Raw genomic sequence first — 18,028 nt, forward strand, 5'->3', positions numbered from 1 at the left:
CCGGCCGCAATTAATTTATTAATTAGGATAGCTAAGCACAGTCATTTATGGTGGGTGGGGGGAGACAGAGGGAGAGGGAGATTGTATTTCATGATGAAAAGATCATTTTGAGTATTTTTGCCAAAAGAATAATCATAGAATAAGATGGAGATCCTTGCATATGAATAATCTTTTCAGTCATGGTGTTCTCAGTGTTGCTACGTTATTTGGCAGATAACTCTTTGCCTGGAGGATCATTATAACACATTTTTTTTTTAGAAAGAGTTTCCTAATTGAGAAGTTTCTTTCCTAATTACTTAATAAACCATTGTTACAACAAATTATATCATAACAGCAAAGTTGCAATAACTATGAATCTAAGATAGTTTCAAGTTCTCTGTAGTAGAGTGTACTTTCAAGTCTATCCAAAACAAAAACGTTAGCTCTAGTATATATTTGTTTTTAATAATATATTGCTCTTAATATTAAATATATATTGAGTCATTATTTCACCTCCTTTCTTAGCATCTTGATAGTTCTTTTGGGGATATTGATTTTGCAAGATGCTTTAATGTATTTGTTGTTTAGAAATAAGGCAGTCTTTTGTCGTAGTCTTTTGTCATAGTTCTAGGGAAGGTTTAAAAACTTCAGTCATCTTAGAGTTCAGATTGAGTTGGTCTGTTTGGATGGCGTGCTAAAGTGTATGAAATATGCTCAGTTACAGGACAAAATGTGGGAGTCCCCTAATGATATCTGGTACCAGTAATCTAACCAGATAGATAGGTAGGTGGGTGGGTGGGTGGGTATGTAGGTAGGTAGGTAGGTAGGTAGGTAGGTAGATAGATAGGTAGATAAATGTCTCTTCTTACTGGATCTTATTCATGCTGTGTGCTCCCTCTCGAGTTTAATGGAATCAAGTGTTGCGTTTTAGGCTAATTTCTAAATCTTAGTGTCATCACTTCAGGCCATTTAGTATACTAACTGTTGGATGCAGTTTGTTTGTGTTGCTGCTGGAAGATTGTTGCTGCTTTTTACCCTGGCTTTAAGTTGTGTGTTCTTGTGGGTAACTATGGGACTTGACTTGTACCGTCATATTTTGAACAAGCGAAAGAAATGTTGAACGTTTGTTACATAGGTTTCAGTGACAGTTTTCATATTCTGTGGTGAGCAACTTAAAAAATGTAGAGTTAGCTCTGGTTGTTCAACCAAGTGTTTCCATGTTTTTTGGAAAAGCTAGATTATTTCTTTTGATATTTTGCTGTAAATTTAACATAAGCTTTGGTGCATTTTACCTTATTAAACCGGAGACAAAAAGTCTGTCAAAATATTCTGAGTATAGATATCAGTGATTAGTGTCTTAATTTACAAAATGACATCTCAATAGATCAATAGTTACATGGTATATGGTATGCTTGTTTAGTGGAAAGGTGTTCTTAAATGATCAATGATTTAAGTAAAATCCTGTGAGTTTATACCATATGAGAGAAGCTTGCTTGATAAAAGAGGTTTCAAATTTAATTTTTTGTTGTGGTAAATAACAACATTTACCATTTAACCATTTTTTAAAGTGTGTAATTGAGTAATGCTAAGTATATCCAACTGCTGTGAAAACAGATCTACAGAAATTTTTCATCTTGAAAGCCTGAAACTCTATACATACTAAACAACTCCCATTTTTCTCTTCACCTAGTCCCTGGTAACCATTATTCTACTTTCTGTTTCTATGAATTTGACTACTTCAGATACCTCATAAGTTGAATCATATAGTATTTTTCTTTTTTGTGACTGGCTTATTTCAGTTAGCATAATGCCCATAGGGTCCATCCGTGTTGTAGTGTAGTACAGATGTTCCTTCCTTTTAAAAGGCGCGTATTTCATTTTATGTATCTATTTTGTTTATCCATATCTGTTCTATTCCGTTGGTCTATTTGTCTTTATGCCAGTACCTCACAGTTTTGATTACTGTAGCTTTGTACAGTAAGTTCTTACTTAGTGCCATTCTTAGGTTCTTGGAAACTTGGGCTTTAAGCAAAACGATGTACAGCAGGTCCTTGAATAATATCAATTTGTTCAATATTGTTTCGTTACAATGTTTATGAGAAAAAAAATTGGTTTCATTATACGTCATTTTGCTTGGAGTTTCCAAGAACCTGTTGGTGATATTGAGGACTTTCTCTAAAATGCTTTGAAATTAGGAAGTATGAGTCCTCCAACTTTGTTCTTTTCTTCCCAAAATTGTTTGGGCTCTTTGGGTCCCTTGAGATTCTATATGAATTTTCAGCTTAATTTTTTCATTTTTGCAAAAAGTGCTATTGGGATTTTGATAGGGATCGTGTTGAATCTGTAGATTTCTTTGGGTAGTATGGACTTCATAATAATATTAAGTCTTCGAATTCATGAACACAGGATGCCTTTCTATTTGTGTCACCTTCCATTTCAGCAACATTTTGTAGTTTTCAGTGTACAAGTCTTCTACCTCCTTGGTTAGGTTTAATCCTAAGTATTTTAAGCTTTTTGATGCTGTTGTAAATGGAATTGTTTCCTTAATTTCCTTTTTGGATTGTTAGTATATATGAGAATTTTGTGTGTTGATTTAATATCCTGTGACTTTATTGAATTTGTGGTTATTAGTTCTAAGTTTTTATGCGTGTGTAAACTTTGGAATTTTCTTCATAGAAGATTGTGTCATCTGGGAACAGAGATAATTTTACTTCTTTCTTTCTGACTTGGATGCCTTTTATTTATTATTTTTCCTGTCTAATTGCTTTGGCTAGGCCTTCCAAGTACTATGTTGAATAGACACGTGGTGGGAGTGGGCATCCTTGCCTTGTTCTGTATGTTAGAGTAAAAACTTTCAGTCTTTTACCCTTGACTATAATATTAGCTATGGGCTTTTGACTTTTATTATATGGAGATAGTATCTTAGTCCATTTTCTGTTCCTTACAACAGAATATCTGAAATTAGGTGCTTTATAAAGAAAAAGAATTTATTTCTTACAGTTAAGGAGGCTGAGAAGTCCAAGTTCGAGAGTCCACATCTGATGAGAGTCTTCTTGGTAGTGGGAACTCTGCACAGTTCCTAGGTGTTGCAAGGCATCACTTGGCAATGGGACTGAGTATGCTTGCTTAGGTCTCTTTCTCTTCTAAAGCCACCAGTCCCACTCTCATGACTATTAAATCATTAACCCAGTAGTCCATGAATGGATTAACCTATTCATGATGGCAGAGCCGTCTTTACCCAATCACCTATTAAAGACCCCACCTCTCAATACTGCCACATTGAGGATTAAATTTCCACATGAGTTTTTCAGGGGACAAATACTCAAACCATAGCAGGTGATTTTTTTTCTAGTTTTAACTTGTTGAGTATTTTTTATAGTGAAAGGGTATTGAATCTTCTTGTCAAATGCTTTTCCTGCGTCAACTGAGATGATCATGTGGTTTTTGTCCTTCATTCTGTTAATGTGTTGTGTTACATTGATTGATTTTTTTGTATGTTGAAACAGTCTTGCATTTCAGCAATGAATCTCACTTGGTCATGGTGTATAATATTTTAAATGTTTTAAATGATGAATTCTGGTTTGCTAGTATTTTGTTAGGAATTTTTGCATTAATATTCAGGGATATTGGTCTATAGTTTTCTTATAGTGTCTTTTTCTGGCTTGAATTTAATTTTTAAAATGTAATTTGCATGCTTTACTGTTTGTCTAGGAATGTTTAAGATTAGAGATAATTAAAATAATTTTAGAGTACCACATATGTGTCTCCCGTTGTTACCACTGCGTGGAATTACCAAGTGAAGAATCAAACTCTTAGATCTGAAATATGAATTGGAAAGTACCTGTAGTGTGTTGAAAAACTGAATTGTGAAAGCATATTTGATTTCTGAACTTGAATATGCATATAATTCAAACCTATGAATTGTGTACTGTGGTTGTTAGCTAAAAGGTTAGTGGGTAATATCAAGTGGCTGGTAATGCTAAATATTTTAATAAGGTCAGCTAATCAGAAGTGAAAGGAACAAAAAAATTGGACATGTGACATATATGTGTTGTATAGTCATGCTAAAATGAAAAAAGAGGCATTGCATATTAATAGTCACCACAATTTTAAATATCAGGTTAAAATTTTTCATTGTTCTCTATAAAGTGGTTTCTTTTTCACTTTGGTTTTACTGTTTTCAATCTACTGAATTGTTTTTTGGTTATGGTTCTATCTTCATTATCATGCAAATTAATAAAATTCAATAATTCATTGAGATACTTTTTACTACCTTGAGTAAATGTGGAAACTTTTGATGTAATCTATTGAGAGTATGTGAAATGAAAATTTAGATTTCCCCCAACATCAAGCAGGATTGTCCTGTGTTCATCTACTCTTCTATGAAATCTGCCTTTTTTTGAAATTTGCCAGTGAGCCAGTGATGCCCAGTGTGAAATGGTTTAGATGGCAATAATATATTGTGCTTATATCATGCTGTATACTATTTAGCCCGTCTTGTAAATTTGATTTTTGGATCTGGATATTCATTTATACCAGCTAATACAGTCTCATTGGAAATGTTGATAGCCACTACACCCAGTTGTAATTACCCATGTTTGTTATGTCTTAACATTGCAAATTTACATCACAGGTTACATCACAAAGTTATGTTAATAAGATGAAGATGTATACACATGCACGCACACATGCACACACACACATGCACACCAGTCCAGAAAGCTAACTGTAGAGTGTGGTATTCACATATAAGTGAGATGAAGAGTGGATAAAGACAGTATTAAAACAATTGTTAGCTATTGACCTTGGCAGACTGAGAAATGATTTTAAGGTGATAGTATATGATAAAACAAATATCTGTTTTGATATTTGTCTTAGGATAGAGCCAGATAATGTCTGGTCAGCTGCAGCTTATTGAGGCTGACTGGGGAAATAGTAGTCTTCAAATTAAATAGCAGATACATATCCAATATGTCAACTATAATATGGTATCCAGTGTAGAGCAGCAGCCAATGCCAGTATGGTCAGACATATGAGAGGACAATATTGTAGCATTCAGGTTAAGGCAACTGGAGACAAATGGAGACTTTTAGGGTGGGTTTATGGGCAGGATTCCAGTACCAGAATGAAGGTAGATATATTACAGCAGGAACATGTCAGACAGGATAGGATCTTTGGGTGATTCAGGTACAGGTTACAACTGAGTACTGAGTACAAGTTGGCTCTGCGGGAATAGGACATAAGCCTTTTCTTGTCTCCCTCTAACCCCTAACTAAGGGGGTTGCTAAGTTCACAAAGCGTGCTAGGTTTTCTACAGACATCAAAACTGGTCATTGAGAACTGGGACAGCAAGTATGTAGGTTTGTCAAGGTGATCACAGTTGTGGTGATGGCTCGAGTCATGTTTTGAAAGTATTGGGGAAAGTGAGTAGACAAGAAAACTAGGAAGATTGCTGAGCACCTACTATAATAAACTTAAAAATAGGAAGGGAACAGGTGGATGTTTCCCGTTTTGTAAATTCTAGTTTTTGGCAGTGTGTAGTGATGCCATATCTGTAGACTGCCCCAGCTTGCTCCTTCCCCTCTTCCTGAAAATAAGTTATTTTTGCAGTGTTGTGGCCTTAGGCCTGTTCAATTTGTCTACTTAGTTATTTTAGAAAGGCCTTTTACTTTGGCCTCCTTCCGTCCTTTATATGTATGTATGTATGTATAAATTTTTTTTTTTTTTTTTTGAGACAGAGACTTGTTCTGTTGCCCAGGCTGGAGTGCAGTGGCACGATACTGGCTCACTGTAGCCTCTACCTCCTGGGTTTAAGCAATTCTCATGTCTCAGCCTCTGGAGTAGCTGGGATTACAGGCCTGTGCCACCATGCCCAGCTAATTTTTGTATTTTTAGTAGAGATGGTATTTCTCCACGTTGGCCAGGCTGGTCTGGAACTCCTGGCCTCAAGTGATCTGCCTGTCTTGGCCTCCCAAAGTGCTGGGATTACAGGCCTGAGCTACTACACCCGGCCTGTCCTTTATATTATTTTTAAAGTTTGTAAGTATAGATTTCCTACTATTAGTTAGGAAATATAGACAGGGTCATTAATCTTCCTACATATGCAGATTTCTTCCAGGCATGCCTTCTCTGGTTTACCTATTCCTGTACCAGAGCAGGGACTACCATTAGGAATTCTGTAGGACTCCATTCAGGTTTGTGTAAAAGAAAAGATATTTACGAATGATATATGTGGTAGCTGTAATGTGAGTGTGTTATCAAGAAACTTTTAGGTTAAGATTTTACTACTGGACTGAGTACACATGATCATTGCTTCGTTTGACATACTTTTCACCGTATCATTTACTTAGAATAGTATAGAATAAATTAGGGAGATTAACAGAGGGAGGACAAATATTTTTTAGGTAAGAAGAATTTTTTTTTTTTTTTTTTGAGATGGCGTCTTGCTCCGTCGCCCAGTCTAGAGTGCAGTGGCATGATCTCGGCTCACTGCAACCTCCGCCTCCCAGGTTCAAGCGATTCTCCTGCCTCAGCCTTCCGAGTAGCTGGGATTACAGGTGTGTGCCACCATGCCTGGCTAATTTTTCTATTTTAGTAGAGATGGGGTTTCACCATGTTGGTCTTGAACTCCTGACCTCATGATCCGCCTGCCTCAGCCTCCCAAAGTGCTGGAATTACAGGTGGGAGCCACCACACCCAGCCGAATTCTTTTTAAAGATTGTTACTCATCAAAGGGGCATTAGTTTTTTTCTTTTTGAAGGTAGGTATTTATATTCACATTTTGGGTTAGCTTTTCATTTTTTGCCCCATGTACATCATTTGACATAGAAATGATAGTAACTTTCCTGTTTGGATCAAATGTACTACTGCAGGAAGTAGTCTACCTTTTAGCATTCACAACCTCAAACTAAACAACAGACTTCCATATGCTGTATCCTAAGAAAGTACATAGGCCAATAAAAGGAACATACCTTTGGGTCTTGTTGTCAGGAGCCTGTAAGAAAGTTTATGTTCCCTGCTAATCTTGAGTAGGCAAATATAATAAAGGTAATTTTATGATAGAACTCAGTTTTTGTACGTTTAATTTTATATGATTATGAACATGAAATATGAATAGATTTTAGCAGCATAGTTTTGTAATTCCTCAAGTAGTTTAGGTTTTTAAATAGTTTTTTCTTTTTTCCCTCCTGAGGGAGGGTCTCACTCTATTGCCCAGGCTGGAGTGCAGTGGTATGTTCTCAGCTCACTGTAGCCTTGACCTCCCAGGCTCAAGCGATCCTCCCACCTCAGCCTCTCAAGTAGTTGGAACTATAGGCTTGCACCACCCTGCCCAGCTGGTAGTTCAGGTTTTAATAGAGTACATTAAAAACTAAATTTCCCCTTCATAATTTCCTTTTTTGTACTAACAATAAGATTGTAAATAAAAAATTAAAAAATTACCCACCCTGATATGTTACTGTTTTCCTTTGCTTCTTTTTTGTTGTCATTATGTCTATTTACCCACATTGGTACACAGTCATAAATAGTTTCAGTGTATGAATATTACATTAATTACATTGATGATACTATCAGTGATACTTGGTTGGATGAATTTTTAGTATTTAGAAACTTTAAAAATCATATTTCACTAGGATAGGGAGTTGGCCAGGTCAGTAATTTTTTCTGTTTCTATCAGACCTTGACATAACATTTTTTTCTTTTAAAATTATATGTACCTGTCTGGGTGCAGTGGCTCACACTTGTAATCTCAACATTCTGGGAGGTTGAGGTGGGCAGATCGCTTGACCCTAGGAGTTCAAGACTAGCCTAAGCAACATAGTGAAACCCTGTTTCTACAAAATACACAAAAATTAGCTGGGCGTGATGGTGCTCGCCTATAGTCTGGGTAGTTGGATATTTCAGTAATTTCTAATTTTAAGTGTTTGTATTATAGTGATGGTGGCATTTTAGAAGGGTGTATACATTTCCTGGTTGTGATCCTTATATGTAGAAGTACGGGACCCTTTTGGGAGGAGTGTAAAGGGTATGGCATGTGGTGTGTGAATTTGCCAGCTTTTAGCAGTTGAATATTTCTGCATTTTTATTTTAGTGAGAGAATTAAAATACCAGCTACTTAAGTGTTCCCCTCCCCTGTGCTCTCCAGTAATATACTATTAATATATGGATTCTGAGGAACCTTCTTAGTGATGGCTTTGTTGGTAGCTTTTTATTTTTTTGTCTTGAGACCACTTGGGATTGAATTAAATACCTTTTTTTAATAGAGACGGAGTCTCACTCTGTTAACCAGGCTGGATTGCAGTGGCATGATCTCGGCACACTGCAATCTCCGCTTCCCGAGTTCAAGCGATTCTCCCGCCTCAGCCTCCCGAGTAGCTGGGACTACAGGTGCGCACCACTGCGCCCAGCTAATTTTTGTATTTTTGTTTTAGAGACGAGGTTTCATCATTTTGGTCAGACTGGTCTTGAACTCCTGACCTCGTGATCCGCCCGCCTCAGCCTCCCAAAGTGTTGGGATTACAGGCGTGAGCCACCGTGCCTGGCCCCTAAATTAAAGACCTTTAAAACAGTAATTCTTTTAGGGGAAAAAAAATGATACCAAAGCAAGATATTAGGATGTTTTGTGTGTGTTTTTATTTTGTGGGGGGGTACTTTTGATGAATGTAGGAAGTCATTCTTTTTTGGAGTTGGAAAGATGCAAGCATGATCATAATTTTTACTTGCTTGTATTAATATGCTATAGTAATAGGTATCTGACAGGTGTTTCTTATTGAATTTAACTTGTAATCTAAACTTTGAGTAACAGGCCATAAACATATACTAATTATAGATAACCTGAAAAGTTATGGTGATTAAGTTTCAGCTTTTACGTCTGTTTATATTAAAAGCAGTGTTACTTGAATTTAATATTTATAATTAGAAATACACGATCATCTGCTACTTTTTAATCTAATAATTAGCAGCCTTTAATGGCAGCACACTATGCATGTGAACCTAAGAAGGTAGTTTTACTTTAATATGTATTGTTTAGCTTATCTACAAACGGAGTTGCTTGGTTTTCGGTAAGGAGAAGCAGAAGCTAGTTGTTGCTGGATACGTTTTTTTCCCCAGAAGGAAAATAGTGATTGAGACTTAATGCAAATTTTATTTCTATGCTTCATCCTCCAAAGCTGTTAGAATGTTAACTCTTTTATAGTAGGTATAGAGAATTGGTACATATGATAAAAACCTCAAAAGTTTTTTCTAGACACTAGGAGAGAGCTCCACCTTGTGATCTTTGAGCATATTTTTTAAAAAGTTAATAACCTGCAATAGTGCAGAAATTGTGTGGTGAGTTTGATTTTTAAACTGATACTTTTCTTTGAGCGTTACATGTTTTTATAGTTTTGGGTTACCCAGCTGAAGTCAAATGGTATTAAGCACATTTGAAGATACTATGAATTTGTTAATGTAAGTCTATGGGGGAAACAAATTGGATGGATGGATGGATGGATGGACGGACGGACGGACGGACGGACTGACAGAGTCTTACCCATTGCCCAGGCTGGAGTGCAGTGGTGTGATCATGGTTCACTGCAGCTTCTACCTCCTGGGCTCAAGCAATCTTCCTGCCTCAGTCTCCCAAGTAGCTAGGTCTATAGGTGTGTGCCACCATGCCCGACTGATTTTTAAATTTTTTGTTGAGATAGGATCTCACTATGTTGCCCAGGCTGGTCTCGAACTCGTCAGTTTGAGACATTCTCCTGCCTCATCCTCCCAAAGCGCTGGGATCGTAGGTGTGAGCCATCATGCATGGCCTGCAAATTATATTTATTTGCAGCTGTAGACATTTAAAATAAAGATGTAAGCATTCTCAGCTCTTCCTGTAGATTAAAGTTTACATTTAGAAACTATTAATCCCAACTCAATTACAAAGCAACTTTAATATTTGTAATTTTTCTTGAGCTATAATGAACTGTTTTTATGGCAAATAAGTCATTTAGAGAATGACTAGCAAACACTCAGCTCAGATACGTGGAATTTAGCGGGGTTTTTTTTTTTTTTTAGTAGACAGAGTCTCGCTGTGTCGCCCAGGCTGGAGTGCAGTGGTACGATCTCGGCTCGCTGCAAGCTCTGCCTCCTGGGTTCACACCATTCTCCTGCCTCAGCCTCCCAAGTAGCTGGGACTACAGGCGCCCGCCACCACACCCGGCTAATTTTTTTGTATTTTTAGTAGCGACGGGGTTTCACCGCATTAGCCAGGATAGTCTCGATCTCCTGACCTTGTGATCTGCCTGCCTCGGCCTCCCAAAGTGCTGGGATTACAGCCGTGAGCCACTGTGCCTGGCCAGCATTCTTATATTTAATAATATTAAGTAGCAAGTAGGTACCTTCTAGTAGAAATAATAATCACATTTCTTAACAGGTATTAAGGACAAGGATCATTGTTCTCCTGTTCACTATTGTATTCTCATTGCCCAGCACTACATTTGGCACATGGTGGATACTTTTACTTGGTTGGATGAATTTTCGCAGTTTAGAGACTTTAAAAATACCACATTTCACTAGGATAGGGAATTGGCCATTTCAATAGTTTTTCTATCAGACCCTGACACAACATTTTTTTTTTTTCTTTTAAAAATATATGTACCTGGCTGGGTGCGGTGGCTCACGCCTGTAATCTCAGCACTTTGGGAGGCTGAGGTGGGTGAATTGCTTGAGCCCAGGAGTTCAAGACTAACTTGAGCAACATGGTGAAATCCTGTCTCTACAAAATAAGAAAAAATTAGCCGGGCCATGGTAATGTGTGCCTATAGTCCCAGCTACTTGGGAGGCTGAGGTGGGAGGATCACTTGAGCCTGGGGAAGTCAAGGCTGTAGTGAGTTGTGATTACCTCACTGCGTTCCAGCCCGGGTGACAGAGTAAGACCTTGTCTGTCTGTCTGTCTGTCTCTATTTTTTATATAGATATAATACACACACGCACGCGCATCTATCTTGTCTTGAGAGATACATCTTATATCTTTGGTTTTGCTTTTGTGTTTGCTTTGGTTTCTAATTACGAAATACATGTTAGTATAGCCTATGCTTTGCAAAATAATTTGGCCTGGGAATACTTCTTTTACAGTAGAAATTAATTTTGTGCTATTTAGAAGAATCCAGTATATCACACAATATTCATTTTATTTAGTATTCTCTGCTTTTCAGAGCTTTATATTCACCTGTGATTCCTTAGGTGACTATTTATGAACTATCTTCAAAGTGTGCTTAGAAACTATATTGAAGGAAACTGTATTGAAGGAAAGCAGCAACTTTGGTTTTTATGAAATGCTCAGAGAGACAGACAGATGCAGCAAGGATCACATGACCACTTTTATTTTCATCTTGCCGTCTAGATGACCTGACCTGTTCGTTAGAATTTATTAGTTCTGTGCCTCTCCAGTTCCTTTTAAAGAAACAAAATAATTTTCTTTTATAAATAAGTTAGCATTTTAGGAGGTGAATGTGTGTCCTACATATGATGACAGACTTCAAAAAAGAAAAAGTTAGCCGGATGTGGTGAGTACCTGTAGTCCTAGCTACTCAGAAAACTGAGGTAGAAGGATCTCTTGAGCCCTGAAATTTGAGGCTACAGTGAGCTATGATTTGTGCCACTGCACTCCAGCCTGGGTGACAGAGTAAGGCCCTGTCTCAACAAAAATAAGATTTTAAAATTTATGTATGCATGTATGTATGTATGTATGTATGTATGTATGTATGTATGTATGTTTGAGACAAGAGTCTTGCTCTGTCACCCAGGCTGGAGTGCAGTGGCATGATCTCAGCTTACTGCAGCCTTCGCTTTCCAGCCTCAGCCTCCTCAGTAGCTGGGACTACAGGTGTGCGCCACCACACGAGGCTGGTTTTTGTATTTTTAGTAGAGATGGGGTTTCGCCATGTTGGCCAGGCTGGTCTCGAACTCCTGACCTCAAGTGACCTGCCCGCCTTGGCCTCCCAAAGTGCTGGGATTGCAGGCATGAGCCACTGCGCCTGGCCAAAAACGGGATTTTAAAATCTGAGTATCTTTCAGAAAAAAATAAAGTGGTGGTATATATTATTTGATTATTCAGGATTTAATTTGTGGATTATTCATTCTTGTTTCTCATATTGCCTCTTTTGTTATTTTGCTGTTCACAAAATATAAAATTAATATTTTGCTCTTTTAGCTTAAGTAAGTAGGAAATACAGTCTTTTGAACTTTGTATATTAAGTATTAGTAGCCATTGATGATGTTTTCTAGAGATACAATATTACTAAGAAAAATTGAGCTGTTTCTTGTGTGATGTCTAACCTACTGGGATAAATCATTAGGAGTTTGTCAGTATGTTATATTTGAACATTTAATATTAATTGGATATGTTTAATCTTACCTGCTTTTTCTTTAGGTGGCCACCGAGTACTAAATTCACTTGGGAATAAAAGAAAATCATAAAAGTATAAGAGAAAGGTATACATAAGACTAAGAGCTTTAGACTTTAGCTTCAGCCTGTTTTCAACTTTCTTGTTTGCTTTTAGGTCATTTTCTCATTTAGGAAATGCATCCTTGACTTTCAAAACATAGACATAATACCCTTTCTGTCTGCCATTTTTGCATGTACTTTGGTCAGAAATGGCATTCATCTGTTGTTCATATGACATTACTGGCGTTTAAATTGATCATAAGTTCCTTGAGGGGGAGGAATAGATCAGACCTAACATTGTTTCCCCTTTCTCTTCTCAACACAGTTTGTTATCATGAAGTGGTTATTTTTTAATAAGCCAGGCTTTGGACTGTATGTTTCCAGGGCAGGAAAACCTGTTTTAAAATTATATCTTAGGTTTTTTTTATTAGCTCCTTTTAACTGTGTGTGTATGATATCAGCGAAAGGTTGTATTTTCAGGCATCTCATATTATGGTTTAGAGTTCTCATAGGGATTTCAGGACCAGTAAGAGTCATATCCTGTTTCTATTTAGGATGTATTAATGTATGTATACATAATGCCAGGTGGAGAATCACAAAGAAATTTAAAAACAGTTGTTTTATGAGCTTCTTTTTCCCCTATGTGTTATTACTATAGGGCTGCGAGTGTTACAACAAATCTATATCTACTAAGCAGTCAAGGTCAGGCACGATGGCTCATGCCTGTAATCCCAGCACTTTTTAGAGGCCAAGGTGGGTGGATCACCTGAGGTCAGGAGTTTGAGACCAGACTGGCCAACATGGCAAAACCCCATCTCTACTAAAAATACAAAAATTAGCTGGGCATGGTGGCCTGTGCCAGCTTCTCGGGAGGCTGAAGTAGGATTGATTGAACCTGGGAGGCAGAGGTTGCAGTGAGCCAAGATTGCGCCACTGCACCCCAGCCTGGGTGACAGAGCGAGACTACGTCTCAAAAAACAAGCAAACAAAAAAAACCAACAAAAACAATAAGCAGTCAAATGCAAGGGAACGAAATCCTTATTTACTAAAACACATTAGTAGGCACTGGGGAATTTAGCTTTTGAGTATGGATATCCTTTCCCAATATTTTTGGTTCGTTTATAGTAGATGTTATTTTCTCCTTTTTAAAGGAATTGTCTTAGAAGAAAGAAGCAAGCCATCATTTTACCCACGTAAATATATGAATATATTTCTGACATTGAGGTGTTCCAGAAGATGATAAAGAAATGATAGCAGCTCCAGAAATACCAACTGATTTTAATCTACTACAGTAAGTGAATTATATTCTGATAATTTTTAAATACTTGTTTATTCCACAGAATGGGGAATACATTAACTTCAGTTAAATTTCCTTCTGCTTGAGAAGATCTAATATATAAAATAGTTGTATGCTTTGCAAGAGTTTATATCAGCACTCATCAAAGCTCTGTAATAGTAACTATTTTGTACTTTTTTGTTGTTGTGTTTTAAATTTATCTTTTAGTTTACATGCTGCACAGTTTATTATTTTTTGTTGTGTAGTTCTGAGTCCATACTTGGTTTTGCAATAGCAACTGTTTTGAGAGAGCATCATACATTTCTTAAAAATTAAGTTTTCTCATTAGTGAGGTATACTATGTGGTAATATTTAGGATGTAATGTCAGATTTCTGTTACAAAATGAAATGATGATTGCAGAAATAAGTTACGTGTATATTGGTCCAGAAAGTGGTTTCAACATAGGTATCCTCTTTACCCCCATCTAAAAAGCTAACTGTACTCCTTAGCTTTTATTCTAATTACTGCTTGGTTTTGAAAGATTTTGAACTACTCTATGTAACAGTGATTTTCATACTAAGGTACAGTTTCATGAGTTGCCTCAGTGAAAAGTGAACTTTTAAATTGCCCGTGAATTCCTTTATTTACCCGCCCCCCACCACTGTATTTTTTATTAGGATCTTTATGAGACCTGACTTGAAAAGATAGTTTAGTTGCTAAAAATTTTGAAAACAACAGACCAATACCTTTGTACATAATGGCAGCAGCGTCTACTTTTGATCGTATGTAGATTTTCATATTTTTAATAATTTTGTTATCTTCAGTGGAGATTATGAATCTTCTGGGACCAAATACATTCAGGTTCCCACAAAACAGCATTTTTAGTGAGGATTTTATGTATTCTAAGTCTCATATCTTTGTAAAAGTTAATTATTACCTTTGTTAATATGAAATGTCTGCTGTATACAGGATGTTATATTAGATCCTGTGAGGAATTAAGTTAGTACTTCCTGCTGCCTTTATGAGTTTATATTTTAAAGATATAAAGAGAAGATTATGAAGTTTCTTATATACTTGATTAGAGACTATAAAAAAGGTTTATATTATGGACTAGACTATTGACTATTAGAATATCTCAAATAATTAGGACCTGAAATAGCATAATGAATAAAAGGGAATTGATGTTGTGGGGGTAGAGCAGACCTGGTATTTGATTGGGTATGTGGGGTGGAGGGCACAGTAAAGAGGAATGGAAGATTCAGTCGTGTGATAGATGACTCAGGATGTTTCAGGTCACTGAATGGTTAATACAGTATGTTTAATAAACATAAATGTTATTTCACCTAGGTTAGTTTTGTTGTTCTTTTGATCTTAAAAACACAGGAAAGCATTGAAGAACGGCTTAGGAGAGTATTTCTTCTTTGGTTGGGAGTATTTTAGACTTTCGTTCTGATTACTCAAGCTTTCTTCGGAAAGTTTTTCAGTAAGTTACCAAACCTCTAGTGGTTCACTCTTAGCTGGGATAGCTTGGAGATGAGTATTAAGAGGATAATTGAGCCCTTGATTACTGTGGCCATTGGAACATTGTGAAGAGTAGTGATTTTCTTCAGACTTAAAGCAGTTACTTAGCTCTTTAAGAGAGCTGGTGTCCCACAAAAGGCTTGGGAAGAAATAAATACTACTTATACATCAAGATATTTTAAATTTGCTGACGAGTTGATGGGTGCAGCACACCAACACGGCACAAGTATACATATGTAACAAACCTGCACGTTGTGCACATGTACCCTACAACTTAAAGTATAATTTTAAAAAATAAAAAAATTAAAAAAAAATAAATTTTCATTTTTTTTGCAAGGCCATATAGACATGTGAGAAGATTATTGATGACAATAATCTTCTTAAGATGTAACAGGCATGAGCTTCAGGGTTAATATTATAGTAGTCATTCAGTTTTTGGTGCTTTAACTCTAGGGAATGGTATTTATTACAGGCCCTTTCCTCTCAACATTGTGGGATATAGTTAGGATTGCCATCACCTTCCATACATTGTTTAAATTACTTTGTATGTAAGTGCTATGTAAATAGTAATTTTTTTTCCTGCTAACGTCTTAATCATTATTTTAGATTTATGAAGTATTCCTACCTCATAGCCTCTGGGCAACTGGTTACTGTAGCAATAAAATGGAAATAGAAGAAATCTAGATTGAGAATACTAGTTTTATAAAGATAGCCTTTCACTTCAATTCCATTTATTTTAAGCAAAGCTGGTGCTAGGTTTACACATTTAGGATGGAAAAACCTTTATCTTTTATGGATGTGGCTCAATTCTAAAATCCAGTGTGACCCAAATACTAATATAAGTATGCCTTGCTTTAAGCATTTAAATGAGGGTATGTTACTACTATTTAGATAGACTCATGTTTACTCATTTGGAAAGCATCACATGTATTTATTTAAATCAGTGTGCTTCCATATGTTTGTGAGAAAATCCAGATTATACAAACTAGCCTTACCCCCACCCAGAACAAGGGACAGTTGTTTAGGACTATAGATTCATATGTTGGAGATTGTAGAGACTTTAGAGATTTAATTCTTTCCTGCATATATATTATTTATAGATGAGAAGATTGAGATTGTCACTTGTATAAGATCCACAGTTACTTAGTACCAAAACTGTTCTCCTGACTATAGCTTATCACCTCTTTACTTCATAAAGGATATTGATCACTTAGCATAATTCCCTAGTGTATTTCAAATGATTTAGTTTATAAAAAGGTTTTATAAGTACCCTTTCAGAAATACATGTTTTGTATATTGACTCACCTAGATTTATAAATACTTTTCGAGTGAGGTAGGAGAGGTCAGAGGATCCATAATCATAAAACTCACTAATAAAGTTCCTTCAATGCCTAGTATTAAAATACAGTTTTTCCGCAGCACTATGATCTTTGAAGTAGGAAATGGAACCAGCCATTACATGGAATACCACAGTTCCTAGGGTTAAATTTTAAGACCCACTGGATTAGTTTTCATACTTCGGTTAAAAATTAACAAAGATGTTTAGATATTTGTACTTTAGTTATTATTTTACTATATATAACTATAGTTATATAGTATGGTGTTTTTGGGAAACATCTTAATTACTTATAAGGCTAATATGAAGTTTTGTTAATAAGTTGACCAAGCCTTTCTTTTAGAAAATATGGGAAAAATTAGAAACTCTATATAAATTTCTAAGGAAGGTTTTAAATTCTTGCTTATCTTTCTGTCACAGGGAGTCAGAAACACATTTTTCTTCTGACACAGATTTTGAAGATATCGAAGGAAAAAACCAAAAGCAAGGCAAAGGCAAAGTATGTATCAAATATGTGACTTTATTTTGTATCCTAAGATCTCTCACACACATAAATTTAGGTTATGTCTCAGATAGTTTTATCTTTTAAAAATGACTTTTTAAGGGGGTGGGGGTTGTATGGTAAGCCTTCTGGATAAATGTGGTCCTTTTGTCTTCTAGACCAGATAGCCTTTGGGATCTATTTACACTGCTGTAAAGTTGCAAATAATAATAATAATAATGATGATGATGATGCATCATTGTTTCCAGTAGTTTATTTTGTAAAGCATAGTATGTTAAGCAGAATGCAATGTTCCGTTGGCTTTATTTTTGTTTTCCCACAAGTAATAAAATGTAAAGCAAAGTAATATATAAAATCTCTTATTCTAAAGCACTCTAAAAATGTAACATACAACCAGTTTAAGGCTAATGGGTTACAATTGATAATAGTTTTACTCTTTATAAGTAATATGAAAGATAAAAAATTACAAAGTTAAGTTCTGAGTCAATATAATGTAAGTTTAGAGTGTGAGTGGGTTAGCGGTTAGCCTGAGCTGCAGATAACTTGGTGAATGGTTAAATTATTTTGTTGTTTTGGAAAGTACATTTGACTCTGCATGTGTGTAAGTACATTATGCAAAAGATAACTTGTTTTTGTTGTTCAGCATTTGTTTTTCAAAATGAATTTTGGATTTATATTGTCTCATGACATACTTTGAAAAAGTCTTAACAATACAGAAGTTTACGATGACCAAAGTGAAATTTTTCCATAACCCTATCACCCGGAGGTAATTTATTCTTTAAACATTTTGATGCACATACTTTTATTCATACACCTATGTATAAACATGATTATAACATTTTAAGTGGAGTCATAATATGCAGTTTAACGTGCTTTTAAAACTCAGTGTTATGTTGTCAACAACTTTCCCATAAGTGAATGTAAAACTCTGTAACTTATTTTTTTTTAATTTTTAACTTTATTTGTTTTTTTGGAGATGGGGTCTCTCTATATTGCCT

General features: G+C 35.9%; 1 protein-coding gene across 5 annotated transcripts in view; it reads left to right on the forward strand.

Annotated features, from left to right (window-relative positions):
• STAG2 (stromal antigen 2) overlaps positions 1 to 18,028 on the forward strand; it is a 135,030-nt gene that overhangs the window by 42,661 nt on the left and 74,341 nt on the right. For 4 of the 5 annotated variants that reach the window (XM_025372072.1, XM_025372073.1, XM_025372071.1 and 1 more), the window contains 3 exons: positions 12,380 to 12,441; positions 13,546 to 13,685; positions 16,949 to 17,027. In XM_025372072.1, the coding sequence (XP_025227857.1) occupies positions 13,642 to 13,685; positions 16,949 to 17,027 (123 nt within the window). In that variant the 5' untranslated portion in view covers positions 12,380 to 12,441; positions 13,546 to 13,641. The remainder of the gene's footprint in view (positions 1 to 12,379; positions 12,442 to 13,545; positions 13,686 to 16,948; positions 17,028 to 18,028) is intronic. The other variant, XM_025372074.1, reaches the window with a different exon arrangement.

Source organism: Theropithecus gelada, chromosome X (genome assembly GCF_003255815.1).
Source record: "Theropithecus gelada isolate Dixy chromosome X, Tgel_1.0, whole genome shotgun sequence".
Lineage (NCBI taxonomy): Eukaryota > Metazoa > Chordata > Mammalia > Primates > Cercopithecidae > Theropithecus > Theropithecus gelada.